Consider the following 15076-nt stretch of genomic DNA (forward strand, 5'->3'; position numbering starts at 1 on the left):
ACACAATCAAGTTGAAATCTGTGGGACTAAAGGAAATGTTGGGCATTGGTGCCTCTGGGCAGAGATGGCTTGCGGTGGCAGATTCTAAACTGTGATATTTCCCGGGCTGGTGTTCACTCTGCAGACCCTCAACATCGTGACCCCTCGGGTCAGACCGGAAGACTGCAGCATAGGCCTCTTGCCAAGAAATCATGACAAGAACCGCCTCATGGATGTTCTGCCCCTGGACAGGTGCCTGCCCTTCCTCATCTCTGTAGATGGCGAATCAAGCAACTACATCAATGCTGCACTCATGGATGTAAGTACAACCTTGGGCATGGTCTCTCCACAAGCCCCCTCCCCCCATCTCTCTCCTTTCCTCTCTCTCTCTCTCTCTCTCTCTTTAGGCCCAGGGGCCCTTGCATCCGAGTTCTAGAGCTGGGAGGGACACCAAGGGGTCATTTGGTCCAGTCCACTGCCTTCAGGCAGGTGAACAACCAAACCACTTAGGCAACTAAAACACTATCTCTGGAGATGGTGCTTTCACAACTTCCAAGTACTAACTCTCCCTCGCTGCTAGAACCAGTGGACCCAGTTGTTTTGTCCACTAAAAGTGAGAAGAATCTTCACTAAAATAAAAACCTTGGGTCTTGTTCTCCAAGATCCAGCAGATCAGGGGAGATAGTCGATGCCTTAAACGTAAATTATGGAAAGTACCCCCATTCACTTCCAGGCTGTGAAAAGTCATCGTGGTAGGATCAACACCTTTTTCCTTCCTTCTCAGCAGAGTTTTCCTTCTGTGGCTTAAGTCTTGAATAGGAAATTTAGGATTGTCTTTTATCACCATGTTTTGGGGGAGAAAACGAAATTTGGCATCAGGTGTTTGCACTGTTCCTATTTTGCTTTCATCCTGAGCCATCAAAATTCTCCAGTTCTCTCTTTGGAAGGAGCTCATCGTCATCACTGTTATCATCATCATCCTTCACTTGCATTTCCCTAGTACCAGTAATCTCCAGAAACTTCCACTCGCAGATTACATTTCGATTTAAGTTTAGAGCTCAGACCGCTGTTAGGTTCAAGCCTTTTGGACCAAGTGCAGTTGACTTCCTTATCCTCAGAGTACATATTGTAGGTCGGTATTTGCCCCTTTTTTTATTACACTGAGATTTCCTAAAACACAGAAGTGGAGGGGAGGGGTGACACTAATTCTTCTTTGCATACTATTTGAGATCCAATCAGGAAATCAGGGTCCTCAACCCGGAGATATTTGACATTTTGTATCCATTCCAATGCTTAATACAGTGCTTGGCACCGAGTAAGCATTTAACAAATGCCACAATTATTGTCATTATTATAATGAGGGCAGGCTGTTTCCAGACAGCCCTGTGCTCTCTGTTATTGTTTTGATCTACTCCTCTGACCTAGACCCAATCACTGTGAGCCCCATGCACAATACAGACTGTGCTCCACCTAATTAACTTGTATCTACCCCAGAGCTTAGAACAGTGCTTGATCCGTAGTAACACTTAAAAAATAACATTAAAAAAAAAAAAAATCACCAATGTCCGGTTTCCAGGCTTTGAAAGATTTTCCCTTGACCTGCAGCCCTTAGGTCCATCATTACCAGTCTGTAGCACACAATCCTGTCTGATGCCCCCAAGTCAAATGTTAATCCCTGTTCCTTGGGCAATGCTTTATTTTAATCCTCTTCCCATGGGGCATTTCTCACACCTGCCTATCATCTGAGGTCTTTCTGGGGTTTTTTTTTGGTCGTTTTTATTGTTGTTTTTTTCTCTTTTTTGTGTGTCCTCCTCTGTATTCCTGCTCAGTCTGGCCATTATCTTGAAACCACAGGAGATTTCCTCCAAGAAGAAAAATATCAAGCCATCCAAAGTTAATTTTTAATGTTTTTTGTGGTAAAGGATGATGTTATCCATGAAATGGATTGCCGGCTGGGTTCCTGAAAGCCAGAAGGAGCACTAAACCTGAACATGTTTGAAGATAAGGGCCTGTCAGACATGTCAGGGTAATAGCGAATTTATCGTTGGAAGAGGACAGGACTCCCAGCCATTGCTGTGGGCCTGAGTTTGCTCTGATGATGAGCGAGCATGCTCAGCAGCTCATCTGGATCTGTGAGAAAACCCTCTGGCCTCCACCAATCAATGGCATTTACTGAGTGCTTACTGTGTGCACAGCACTGTACTAAGCGCTTGGGAGAGTACAGTACAATAGAGATGGTAGGCATGATCCCAGTCCTCAAAGGGCTTTGAATCTAGATAGGGAGACAGACAATAAAATATATTACAGATAGGGGAAGTGGAAGAGTATAAGGAAATGAACATAAATCCTGTGAGCCCGGGAACACAGTGGGTATCAAAGTGCTCAAAGGGAAAAGACACAAGTGCATAAGTGACACAGAAGGGAGGGCAAAAAAGGTAGGGAAAGGAGAGATTGGGCCGGAAAGGCTTCTTGGAAGAAATGTGATTTTGGAAGGATTTTGAAAATGGGAAGAGTGGTGGTCTCTCAGGTATGAAGTGGGAGGGAGTTCCGGGCCACAGGAAGGGAGTGGACAAGGGATCGGTGGTGAGGCAGGAGAGATGGAGGTAGAGTGAGAAGGAGTCCTAGAGGAGCAAAGTATCTGACCTGGGTTGTAATAGGAGAGTAGCAAAATCAGGTAGGAGGGGCAGAGCTGATTGAGTGCCTTAAATTGAGATGGCTAATTGAAGTTGGCCTGTGAGTATGTTTTTAAAGAGTGAGAAACAGAACCCAGAACAACAGGCCGCTACAAACACACTTGAAAATCCAAGTGGCCAAGAATGTTTCCTAGCCTAGTCTTTGCAGAACATGCTTCTAGTGTGGATCTAGTGTGGATCTAAGGAGTTTCTGATTTCACCTGCCACCCCCTACCTGCCCCTTTCCCACCTCCCACCCTCCTCAACCACAATTATGCAAAGACAGGGAAGGTTGGCCTGAATTTTTATTTGCAAACTATTAACTTGTCTGCAAATAAAGGTGTTTGAAATGAACAGCTGATCTAGTAAAACATCTTTAGACAGGAACGTTTACCCTGTAGAAACATTCCCTGAGAAAAATCTAGAAGAAATTTCCCCTATTTACTTCCAGAGAGAACAGAGGAAAGACATGGAGTGTTTTTCCATGCTGCTCTTTGGTCTGCTTCATGTTCAGGTGAAAATAGATTGAACCTGGGGTTGGGAAATGAATCTCCTAAATCTTCTAGAAGAATCACCCCAAAGTTCAATGTCTAAACCAGTTGCCTCTGCATCTAAGCACTTACTGTTACTAACTACTTACTAAGTGCTAAGCAAATGAGATAATCAGATCTGATACAGTCTGGATCCCACCCAGAGCTCACAGTCAGTTAGGGACAGCGGATATTAAATGTCCATTTTACACTTGGGCAGGCCAGTGGCAGAGCTGGGATTATAATATAGTAATGATCATATTAGCATTTGTTAAGCACTTACTATGTGCCGCGCTCTACATTAAGCACAGGGGTGGATACAAGCTAATCAGGTTGGACAGAGTCCCTGTCCCACATGGGGCTCACAATCTCAATCCCCATTTTACAGATGAGATAAATGAGGAAGAGACTGGTGACTTGGCCAAGTCCACACAGCAGATTAGAACCCAGTTCTCCTGACTCTCCAAACCTGATCCACCCAATAGGCTAAGTCTGAACTCCCATCCAAACTAGAAGCATGTTCTGCAAAGACTTGGCTAGAAAACTTTCTTGGCTACTTGGATTTTCAAGTGTGTTCTGTGTAGCGGCCTGTTGCTCTGTGGTCTGTTTCTCACTCTTTAAAAACATGCTAGCAGGCCAGCTTCAATTAACCTCCCAAACTTAATAGCTGCCTTCGCCAAACCTCCCACTTCACGTCTCTGGGCTAAAACCTGAGGAGGTGGAAATGTCATTCACAGTGGGGAAGTAAAGTTGATCAGGCAGTCATTGGTCATGTCCCAATCTCCTTCCTGTTAGCTCTGAAATGTAATAAACCAATGGAATCAAATACAAATATCCAGTGTGTCACAGCAAATTTGGACCCTGTTCTTAGGAAAGCATATCTCCATTCTTTAACAGCTCTCTAGATTGTAAGCTCCTTTTGGGCAGGGAACAGTTCAACAACTCTGTTGTATTGTACTCTGGTGTATTGTACTCCCCCATGGGCTTACTTCAGTTCTCTGTGCACGATAATCAATAAACATCATTGACTGAGCAGCACCGGCAAGTGAGGTGTTTAGAAATTATTCTCCAAAAATGGTATATAATTTAAAAATAAGGTTTGGGCAGCAGCTTCTCTGAGAGGAAGTATCTCTCCCTTTCCTAAAGAGTGAGAGCCCAGTCTAGCATTTGATGAACTGACTTTTTCATTCCCGCCATTGGTTAACATAATGGGCTTGTAATACTCATGTCACTCTATTTAGCTAGCCTTCCTCATTGTGCCCCATGCCAGCTCATTACAGTGCCATAGAAACGCCATCTGCCTCCAACACCTGTGAGCAATTCTCACTGCGTTCCCAGGCCGGGGCTTCTCCCCAGTTGGAACTTACCAGTTGCCGGCTCAGTGACCACAGGGGGTTGCTTCATTTGGGCAGTAGCCGTTGCCCGTCTCTGCCGAGCACCTGGATAGTGCACATGGAGCAGTTGGCTGTGGGTACCACCTGTGAGGAGAGAAGGCAGGGACTATGATTGATGCGAGGAGAGGGAAAAAGACAGGGTAACTGCCCTACTGTCCTTCAGAAGGGCAAAGCGGGGCTCTTCGCTTTCCCAGAGAATGCCCTGGAGCTGTGAAGCTCAAGGTTTTTGGTATTAACAGTGATGATCATCATCATTTTGGTATCTATGAAGTGCTTACTAAATGCCAACAACTGCACTAAGGTAGGTCCAAGATCATCAGCCTAGGCTCAGTCCCTGTCCCCAAGAAGGATTACAGTCTCTTAGGCAGGGAGAGCAATTTCAAAAGGAGAAAATTCTGGCCCAGAGAGATTGTGACTTGCCCCGGATGATACGGGAGACAGGTATTGGAGCTGAGATTGGAACCTGGCTTTATTCATTCATTCAGTCGTATTTATTGAGCACTTACTGTGTGCAAAGCACTATACTAAGCACCTGGGAGAGTATAATATAACAATAAATAGACACATTCCCGGCTGACAATGAGCTTACAGTTTAGAGGGGAACAGAGTGTCCAGACATATTTCTCTAGGGCATGTTGCCTCTTGTCTGGATTTTGGTTTGTTTTCAGGATGAGAATGCCTCCAAGAAGACCACTTTGCAACAACACTTCAGCATTTTTATGGTTTTCGTTAAGCAATTACTATGTACTAGGCACTGTACTAAGAGCTGGTGTAGATACAAGCTGATCAGGTTAGACACAGTCCATGTCCCACATGGAGCTCACAGTCTTATTCCTCATTTTACAGTTGAGCCAACTATGGTACTGAGAAGTTAAGTGATTTGTCCAAGATCACACAGCAGACAGGTGGTGGAGCCAAGATTAGAACCCAGGTCCTTCTGACTCCCAGTTCCTTGCTCTATTTGCTAAGCAATCCTGCTTCTCATTCAAAGTCGTTCCATCAAAGAACCAAATCTGAATGCTGACCTATCAAATCGGAAAATGGAAAGAGAGCAGGCCTGAGAGTTGGAAGACCTGGGTTTTAATCCCAGCTCTGCCACTTGCCTGCTCTGTGACCTCGGGCAAGTCACGTAACTTCTCTGTACCTCAGTTTCCTCATCGGTAAAATGCAGATCCAATACCTTTCTCTCCCTCCCACCTAGACTGTGAGCCCCGTGTGGGACAGGGATTGTGTCCAACCCGATTGACTTGTATCTACCCCAGTGCTTATTAGTATTATTGGTAATAATAATAATAATTGTGGTATTTAAGCATTTACTATGTGCCATTCATTCATTTAGTCATATTCATTGAGCCCTTACTGGGCGCAGAGCACTGAACTAAGTGGACACCAGCAAATCGGGTTACAGCACCTGGCAAGTAGTAAGTACTTACGGAATGTCATCATCATCTTCGTGATCAACGTAGCCTGCTTGGGTTTCCCTGCAGCTGGGACATGGACACTGACCCTGGGGGTGGCACTGGAGTGCCCAGTATCTGTTTCAGGGTTTAGGCTCAGTCTGGTCCCCGAATGTCCCATTTCCAAGATAGTGGTGGCCAGGCACGCAGCCAAGCCCCCTGTGGTACACTCCAGTCATTCCAGTGTCCCGAGAAGCTGGTCCCATTATTCAGTGGCCTCATTTCAGCTTCTGGCCATCAGCCCTTCAGATGGTGGCAGACTGGCTTTGCTGCCAGAAGCCACCACCTGGAGCCTCATCTGAATGTCGGTTACGTTGTCATAGCTGCACGAGCATTAACTAACAGCCTCTCCAAACCCCCGGGACCGATAGAGTGACAGACTTCCCTCTGGCCATGGAGTAAACTTTGCAAAAGTCCGGAGGAAAGGCCATGAGTCCTGATTCATGAGCGTGAGTGAGTTATCTTTACTTGTGGGCATGCCCCTTCCTTGGGAGAACAGGTGCTTTATGAAAAAAATACAGGGCTGTGCCCATGGCTGGTCCTTTCTATGTATACCAAAGCAAGCCAGGCAAAAGGATAAAGAGGCTTTCTCTTCCAGAAATCTACTGCTGCGGGGTTAAGGGGATGGGAAATCAGGTTCCCGCATTTTTCCTTTTATAGTCTAATCATTATTATTTGCTGAGTCCCAAAACATAAATAATTTATTTGGATAAACTCTATTCTTGTGACACTTCTCTAATGAAATGTCTTCGTTGGGAGGAAAATGATTCCATTGTGAGCGGGCTCCATTCATTGTGGAGCGATAACAAGGAGGTCGGGGTGATTTGTATAATCTGTTTAAATGGCCTGGATTGCTCTATTTCAGCCTCCTGGGTTAAAAATTCATCTGAATAATGCTGATTGATATGGGGCTTCTTTTTAAGCCAATATTATTCTTTTGTCAGAGCCACAAGCAACCTGCTGCCTTCATTGTAACCCAGCACCCCCTCCCCAACACCGTGGCGGACTTCTGGAGGCTGGTGTTTGATTACAACTGCTCTTCGGTGGTGATGCTCAACGAGATGGATGCTGCCCAGGTAGGTGGAGACTCTGCCTGGGGTCCTTCCCCTTTGGTTCCGGGGCCTCTGGGCCCAGGCTTTGTGGGTTCTGGCTTTTGTAGAGGAGCACAGACGTCGGGAGTTATCTGGATATTTAAGGTCCCATAAATCTCTCTGGCCTAACTAGGGAAACATTTCAGACTAAAAATTGTTAGTCACCTGAAATATCACGAAGTGCAGGCCAAAATGCATTGGAGAGATTGAAATATCTGGTTATTACCACTTTTCAATGCCACTGACCCCCTGCTCCTCTCCACTTCATTCACTCACCAACTTGGTCACACACTCCCTCCTCACAAATCTGTACTTTCCCCCCACAGAGATTGCCAATCTTTTGACCTATGCCAGTTTTCTCAAGTCATCATGTCCCACTTAATCTCCAAACCCAAACTAACTTCCCCTGATGACCAAATTAACCCCCTTAACACCACAATCTCTACTGTACTCAACTCACTCGCTCACCTATCCCTTCAGCGATCTCAAAGAACTGAACTGCAGCCCTGAATCACCTCCACAGTCCACTCCTTCACTCCTGTATACAAGCCACAGAGAGCTTTGGGGGAAATCCTGATATCAGGCTGACCTTGTCTATGTGAAGTTCACCCAGGCCTAATTTAACTCTGCTCTCTCTTCCACCTGGCCACATCAGTCTCCATCTTTATCGACTCCAACGTCCTTTGTCTTCTTCAATAGTTTCAAACATACACCTCCCTCCTCAAACCTCCACCCCATCTTCTCTTGCCCGTAATGATCTACCTGGCCATGTCACCTTATCGAGAAAATTGAAACCATCAGGCGTGATGTCCCTAAAATCTCCCCTGCTCCTCTCCAGTCCCTCTCTCCTCCTGCCCCTTCTTTGACTCTCCCTTTTTTCCCAACAGTATCTCAAGAAGAGATCTCCCACTCTCTCTCAAAATCCACCCCCTCCACCTGCGCTTCTGATCCCCTCGCTTTGCACTTTATCTACACACTTTCCCCTCCTTTATTCCCTCCCTGACCACTACCTTCAACTGATCACTCTCCAATAGCTTCTTCCCCACTGCTTTCAAACATGCTAAATTATCCTCTCCCAAGTGCTTAGTACAATATTCGGTACACAATACGTGCTCAAAAAATACAAGTGATTGACTGATTAGTTTCTTTCCATGGGAAGACATGGTTCCTGAGATGGTCTGAGAAGGATTTTCAAATGCTAAATCTACCTAATGGTGCTGCTGCTGCCTTGTAGCAAGGTAGAGACCGCAACAGTTCCTTCCACCAGATGATCTCTGAATCACAAATCAGGGCAAAGACAGGTGTGAGGTCTGAGTGTGGCTGCAGAAGGTTGATGTACTGGAGCACAGAGTACAAGCCTGAGAGGGAGAGGACCTCGGTTCTAATCCCTGCACTGCTATTTGCCTGCAGTGGGAGCTTGGACAAGTAGCTTAACTTCACTGTGCTTCAGTTTCTTTGGCTGTTAAATGGGGATACAATACCTAGTCTCCCTCCTACTTAGACTGTGAGCCCCATGTGGGACAGAATCTATGACCAACCTGGCCCATTTATATCCACCCCAGAGCTTAGAACAGTTCTTAATCCACCTGTGGGACAGGGACTGTACTTGCTTTGATTACCTCGTATCTACCCTAATGCTTATTACAGTGCTTGTCATGGGTCAAGTGCTTAACAAATACCAATGCAACTATTAGTAAGCAAGCAAAATCTCCTGCACTGCCAGAGAAATGAACAACACAGACGACTGCAATGAAGAGGGAAGGATGTACTCAGTCCAGGAGAATAATTCCACAGTGTTCCAGAGTTACCCTAAACCTGGTAGGGTTTTTGCCTTCCTCCAAATCAGCCAGAATGGCAGGGAAAAAAACTGCGTTAATCTGAAATTAAAAATTTTGTCTATTTTCTTTCCCAGAAACATGTTTTTCTCACTTGTTTCCCTTCTCCTCCTTTTGGAGAGACCATTTGCTGAGCGAGAGAAGCCTGCTTTCTGAAGGCAAGAGGCATCCTGAGCAGGAAGATGGGAGAGCTCTAAAGGGACTCAGAGAATCTTTCAAAGATGGGCTCTCTTGGAATGTTTGCTGTCTTTGAAAAAGAGCCTGGATGGGAGGAGACAGAGAGACAGTTGGCCTGATGCTCTTTAAATTTGCAGAAGAATGGGCTGTTTATTTAGCCAGATATCTCTAAGATGCTCATAACTATAGCATCTGGGCACCTCATGTCATTAAAAATCAAAGAATTGCAAAAACAAACAGTGATCCAGGAAGAGTCAAAAGTACCCATTGCCAGTATCACCTCAGTGGCACCTGGAACTGTGTCATTTGACGTCTGCGTCAACATTCAGCTGCCAATTTCCTTTCCTTGGGGCCTTTTAGATGCTCAGCCAAAACCCTGACTGAATAGATAGGCCGAACATCAGGCCTCAAGCCCAGTCAGATCCGGGCCTACACGCACCACCGGCCTGCCAGAGAAACGCAATTCAATTGTTTGGTCCAATGGGAGGGGATTGAAAATCCTGGCTTTGAAAGAGGGATGCACACTGTTCATTCTTCAATCACCGCCTTGCTACTCCCATATCTTCCGCTGCTCCCCGGGGCCTGAGGAAATGTCGGTCTTTGGACTGCAGGCTTACAGAACAGCACAAGCAAAACGACTGAGTCCTGTTCCTTTGGGGGGTTGAGGGGAGAGCCTGCCCTCCTCCCCCATGATAGGGAGAGGGTGAGGAGGACTGAATCGGTGGAGAAGACAATAGAGAGAGAGTTGGGAGATCAAAAAGAAAGGTAGAGTGAAGGGCGGGAAGCCACAGTCCTCTAAGAATGGATTGAAAGGGCGAGGTAGAGTTTACCGTTACGCAGCCATCCACACAAACTGAAGAGATTTAGGAGAAAGGAAAATTTTCTAAGATATCATTGTGCCCTAATGGGCTTATCACTTGATGCATTTGTTGCCTGAAGCCCCCTGCAGTATTCACTTAAGCTTTTTCCGGGCCTGACCTTAATCTGTAAATGTATCTCCAAGTCTTCCTCTCGGTTTTATAGAGTATGTTCTTGCGAGTTTACCTCATATTATAATATGCTGTACATACGGAGAAAGTCACTGGGCCGCATGAGATCGGCAGCCTCAACAGCAGTGGCTCTCTTTAGCTGAGTGTAAATACTATCTAAGCTAAATACTATCTCATGCTCATACACCATCTTAAGCCTGCCAAATGAAAGAAAAACATCCTGAGTGCATCCACAATCTAAATAGTGGCATCTAATCGATTTCATACTTAGATTGTGAGCCCCTTGTGGGACAGGGATTGTGTCGGACATGATTAACCTGCATCTACCTCAGAATTTAGAACAATGCTTGACACGCAGTAAACACTTAACAGATACTATAATGATGATGATAATAATAATTCAGGATATGGCGGCAGAGGGACCTCAAAGAGGTGCAGATTACAGTGGCCGTGCATGAAACGGAATATTGGATGGATCACAGTCTCGAACGGTCCAAGCCTGCAGGGTCCTCACAACTACTGCATCACAAACTAGCCTCTAAACCACCACATAATTGAATGTTCAGCTTCTGGGAAACAAAGACATCTAGTAGGAGCTCCGCAGCAGTATCACAGGTGAAACATGAAAATCAGTCAATCAGTGGTATCTCTTGAGCACTTAAAATTAAAAATGATAATGTACTAATATCACACCTCAGTCCCCTAAATGGGTATCCTATTGAGATCCCAGTAGACAGTAAGCTACTGATGGGCAGAGATCGGGTCTACCAAGTCTATCGTATGTTGCTTTTCCCAAGCATTTAGTACCGTGCTCGGCACACCGCAAGAGCTCAGTAAATACCACTGATTGATTGGGCATCTCGCCATGTTGCTGTATTCCAGGTAGCTGTCAAGCCACTGGGACAGCCAAGAAAAGTCACCAAAATTGGGTTCAATGTTCATGACTGAGAGATAAAGGGCATACAGGTAGTAGCTGTACCCTTTGGTCTCTGAAGGGGTGAGGCTTTCAGAAAGCTTTATCGTGACTTGACAATTAAATTAAGGAAGATAATAATGATAAGATAATAATCATAGGTGGGGTATTTGTTAAGTACTTTGTGCCAGGCACCGTGTTTCGTGCTAGGGTAGAGACAAGGTAATCAGGTTGGACACGGTCCCTGTCCCACGTAGGGCTCCCAGTCTCAATCCCATTCTACAGATGAGGTAAATGAGGTACAGAGAAATGAAGTGATTTGCCCAAGGTCACTCAGCAGACAAGGGACAGAGCCGAGATTAGAACCCATGTCCTTCTGACTCCCAGGTCCGTACTCTATCCATTAGGCCATGCTGCTTCAACCTGAGCAACAAGGGGTAGGAGATCCAAGTGGAAGAGTCCCAGGACAATGCAGACTGCCCCCAGCCCTGAAACATTCTACACATTGTTTTAAAAATGCTTATGGTTATGGCATTCATCTCTCATTTAATATGTGCCAGGCACTATTCCCAGTGCTGGGGTAGATGCGGGCTAATCAGGTTGGACACAGTCCCCTTCTCACTTGGGGCTCACAAGCTTAATCCCCATTCAAAGATGAGGTAACGGGCACAGAGAAGTGAAGCGACTTGCCCAAGGTCGCACAGCAGACAAGTGGTGGACATAGTCCTTCTGACTCCCAGGGTCATGCTCTATCCATTAGGCCATGCTATTTCTCCATGGCTAAAGACATATAGCTCTATTAATGCCATCAGAGTACCGCCGAAAAGGATAGATGACTCCAATCTCCTTGGAAAGAGGGAGCCCTGAAGAAATTTCCATCTTCCCCTGAATACGTCATCTATTGTTGAAGATGAGGCCCTAAAAGGAGATGAAACCTCTGAAGTCACAAAGACCTGACCCATCCCCCAAGTACTGGAGAAGTTGCAGCTCTCAGAGCCATGAAGAATGGAAAAGCACCTGGATCCAATGGTCAACATGCTGAGATCTACGCTTTGCTTTAAGATTCACAGAAGCTCTCTCTCTCTCAACGTATGGGCTACTGAAAAAAGGCCAATAGATAATAATAATAATAATAATGATGACATTTGTTAAGCACTTACTATGTGCCAAGCACTGTTCTAAGCACTGGGGGGGGGGGGGATACAAGGTAATCAGATTGTCCCAAGAGGGGTTCACAGCCTTAATCCCCATTTTATAGATGAGGGAACTGAGGCCCAGAGAAGTTAAGCAACTTGCCCAAAGTCACACAGCTAAGTGGCGGAGCCTGGATTAGAACCAAGGACCTCTGACTCCCAAGCCCGGGCTCTTTCCACTCAGCCATGCTGCTTCTCATGTTTGCAGATCTCATCTCTGCCACCCTCTACCAATTTCAAGAAGAAAGGAGAAAGATCAGATTTGGGCCATTATCAAGACATCTCGATACTTATTCTCCATGGCCAGCAGGGTCCTAACCAGAGTAACTCCTGGATCCGCAACTGAGGAAGATCGTTAACCCAAGCTTCCCAGAAGCCCTGCCCACCACCTTTACAAATGGCTTGTGTGGCACATCGGAGGGCATCCTTAGAGTTACAGTCTGGGTTTGATGTGAAACTGCAGGGCTGGGTCAAATCATTTTTTAGATTTCTTCCCCTTGCCCTCTTCTTTCTCCTACTCAGTCTAGTTTTCCCTAGTCTATCACTGGCATGAGTGGTATCCAGTGTGGAGGCTGCCCTTTTCCTGTTTCTGTGTTCTAGCCCAGCCTGAGTGAGCTTTTCTCAAATGGAGCCAATTACAAAATCAGCTTATTCCTCATGCTGCAGATCTGAAGGAAGGTTCTGAAGAACTTGATCTATAAAGAGACCAGAAAAACCAAGGTTTTGGCCAGAGACTCTCACTTGCTTGAGCGACCTTCACCAGAAAACCTCTGCATAACGCACAACACCTGGCCACTTTTTGCCATCAGGAAAATAACTCCACGCTTTCCTCTCAGCATAAGAACCCTCTTCTATCCCCCTCTGGGAATACATGTACAATCTCTGATTAACTCCACCGCTGGACTTCTATTTCATTTCCTTCCCGGAATACTACTTAACCAAAGGAAAAGACTTAAAGTAGCTTGGAGTTCAATTAATGAAGGGTCCTTTATTTAGAGAGGTGACTCGCTGTAGATTAGAATCACTTCACGGCCGGAAAATAAACAGGGCACTTAACATATTTCTATTCAGAGTGCTTCACGTTAAAGAGGTGATGGAATTTTATCTTTTTTTTAATTTTCCAAGTGAAAGGTATCAAATTCCTGCCTTTGATTCTCTTGCTTGAGTGCCCAAAAAATACTGCTCATTCTTTCAAGGCTGTGGTCTCAGCAGACATCATACAACTACTACTAATAATAATAGTATCGGTACAGCATAGCCCCTAACAGAGCAGTGGGGTAGTATAAAATGATCAGGTGAGATAGTCCCTGTCCTCATGGGGCTTGGAGTCTAAGGGGGAGGAAGAACAGGTATTGAATCCCTGTTTTACAGATAAAGAAACCGAGGCACAGAGCAGTTAAGTGACTTGCTCAAGGTCACCCAGCCTGTAAATGGTGAAAGTTGGATTAGAACCAAGGTCTCCTGACTCCCATACCAGTGCTCTGTCCACTAGGCCATACTGCATAGCTGTAAATATATAAACACAATTACATATATTTACACGTACACACACACAAACACACAGTCAGTCCATAGTATATATAGTATAACAACATGGGAGTGTACAATATAATAGAATTGGTAGACATGTCATGGATTCTAATCCCAGCATTTAGGGCTCACAGTCTCAATCCCCATTTTACAGATGAGGTAACAAGGCACAGAGAAGGGAAGTGACTTGCCCAAGGTCACACAGCAGACAAGTGGCAGAGCTGGGATTAGAACCCATGACCTTCTGACTCCCAAGCCCTGCCCTATCCACTATGCCATGCTGCTTTTCTATCTGCCCCAGTGCTTAGTATAGTGTCTGGCACATAGTAAGCATTTAAGAAATACCACAAATGAAAAATATCACAAATACCTCAGGGAGTTCACAATCTACTGGGGGAGACGGGCATTGAAATAGAGAGAGACAGAGAGGGCAAAGGAAACAGAATTTAGAGATATGTACATAAGGGCGGTGGGACTCGGGGTGGGATGAGGAAGTGCTTAAGAGGTCGAGACCCAAATGCAGGTGATACAGAAGGGCAAATGGGGTGGAGAAAACTGAGGTTAGATAGGGAAGACTTCTCGGTGGAGATGTGATTTTAGGATGGCTTTAAAGATGGAAAGAGTGGTGGTCGATTGAATAAAGAAAGGGGAGGGAATTCCAGGCCAGAAGGAGATCATGAGCAAGGAGTTGGCAGAGAGAGGTGAGATCAAGACACAGAGAGTAGCTTTGCATTAGAGTAGTGAATGTGTGGGCTGGAGAATAGTGGAGATTAGTGAGATCAGGTAGGAAGGGCAGAGTTGATTGACTTAAGGAGCTTCCGTTTAATGTGGAGATGATTGGACAACCATTGGAGATTTTCGAGGAGGGGGAAGATATGGATTGAATGATTTTAGAGTAAAATGATCCGGTTGACAGAGTGAAGTTGGACTCGTGTGGGGTGAAACTGGTGTCAAGGGAGGTCAGTGAGGAGGCTTATGCAGTAGTCATGGCAGGATATGATAAATGTGATCACTACGATAGCAGTTTGGATGGGGAGGAAGGGGAGGATTCCAGAGATGTTGGGAAGAAAGAACCACAGGCTAAATATGCAGATTGAATGAGTGAGATGAGTAGAGAATAATGGCAACGTTATGGGTTTGTAGGACAGGGAGAATGGTGATGTTGTCTGGGCAGATCACAGGGAGGGTAGGACTTGGGTGGAAAGATTTGGAGGTGTTGGCTGGACATCCAATTAGAGATATCCTGAAAATAGGAGGAAATGTGAAACTGCAGAGAAGGAGAGAGATCAGGTCTGGAGGGGTCGATTTAGAGATGG

The 15076-nt window shown here is 45.5% G+C and overlaps 1 protein-coding gene and 1 long non-coding RNA gene across 10 annotated transcripts in view; one reads left to right on the top strand and one right to left on the bottom strand.

Moving 5' to 3' along the window:
* The window catches only part of PTPRT (protein tyrosine phosphatase receptor type T), a 900646-nt gene that overhangs the window by 873258 nt on the left and 12312 nt on the right, over positions 1 to 15076 (top strand). For all 9 annotated transcript variants that reach the window (XM_029070022.2, XM_029070024.2, XM_029070020.2 and 6 more), the window contains 2 exons: positions 125 to 298; positions 6977 to 7108. In XM_029070022.2, coding sequence (XP_028925855.1) covers positions 125 to 298; positions 6977 to 7108 — 306 coding nt within the window. The remainder of the gene's footprint in view (positions 1 to 124; positions 299 to 6976; positions 7109 to 15076) is intronic.
* LOC114813665 overlaps positions 1 to 15076 on the bottom strand; it is a 74594-nt gene that overhangs the window by 7081 nt on the left and 52437 nt on the right. Inside the window, exon 2 of the long non-coding RNA XR_003761377.2 lies at positions 4549 to 4659. This is a non-coding gene — a long non-coding RNA (uncharacterized LOC114813665). The remainder of the gene's footprint in view (positions 1 to 4548; positions 4660 to 15076) is intronic.

This window comes from Ornithorhynchus anatinus, chromosome 8 (assembly GCF_004115215.2).
Source record: "Ornithorhynchus anatinus isolate Pmale09 chromosome 8, mOrnAna1.pri.v4, whole genome shotgun sequence".
NCBI classification, from domain to species: Eukaryota; Metazoa; Chordata; class Mammalia; order Monotremata; family Ornithorhynchidae; genus Ornithorhynchus; species Ornithorhynchus anatinus.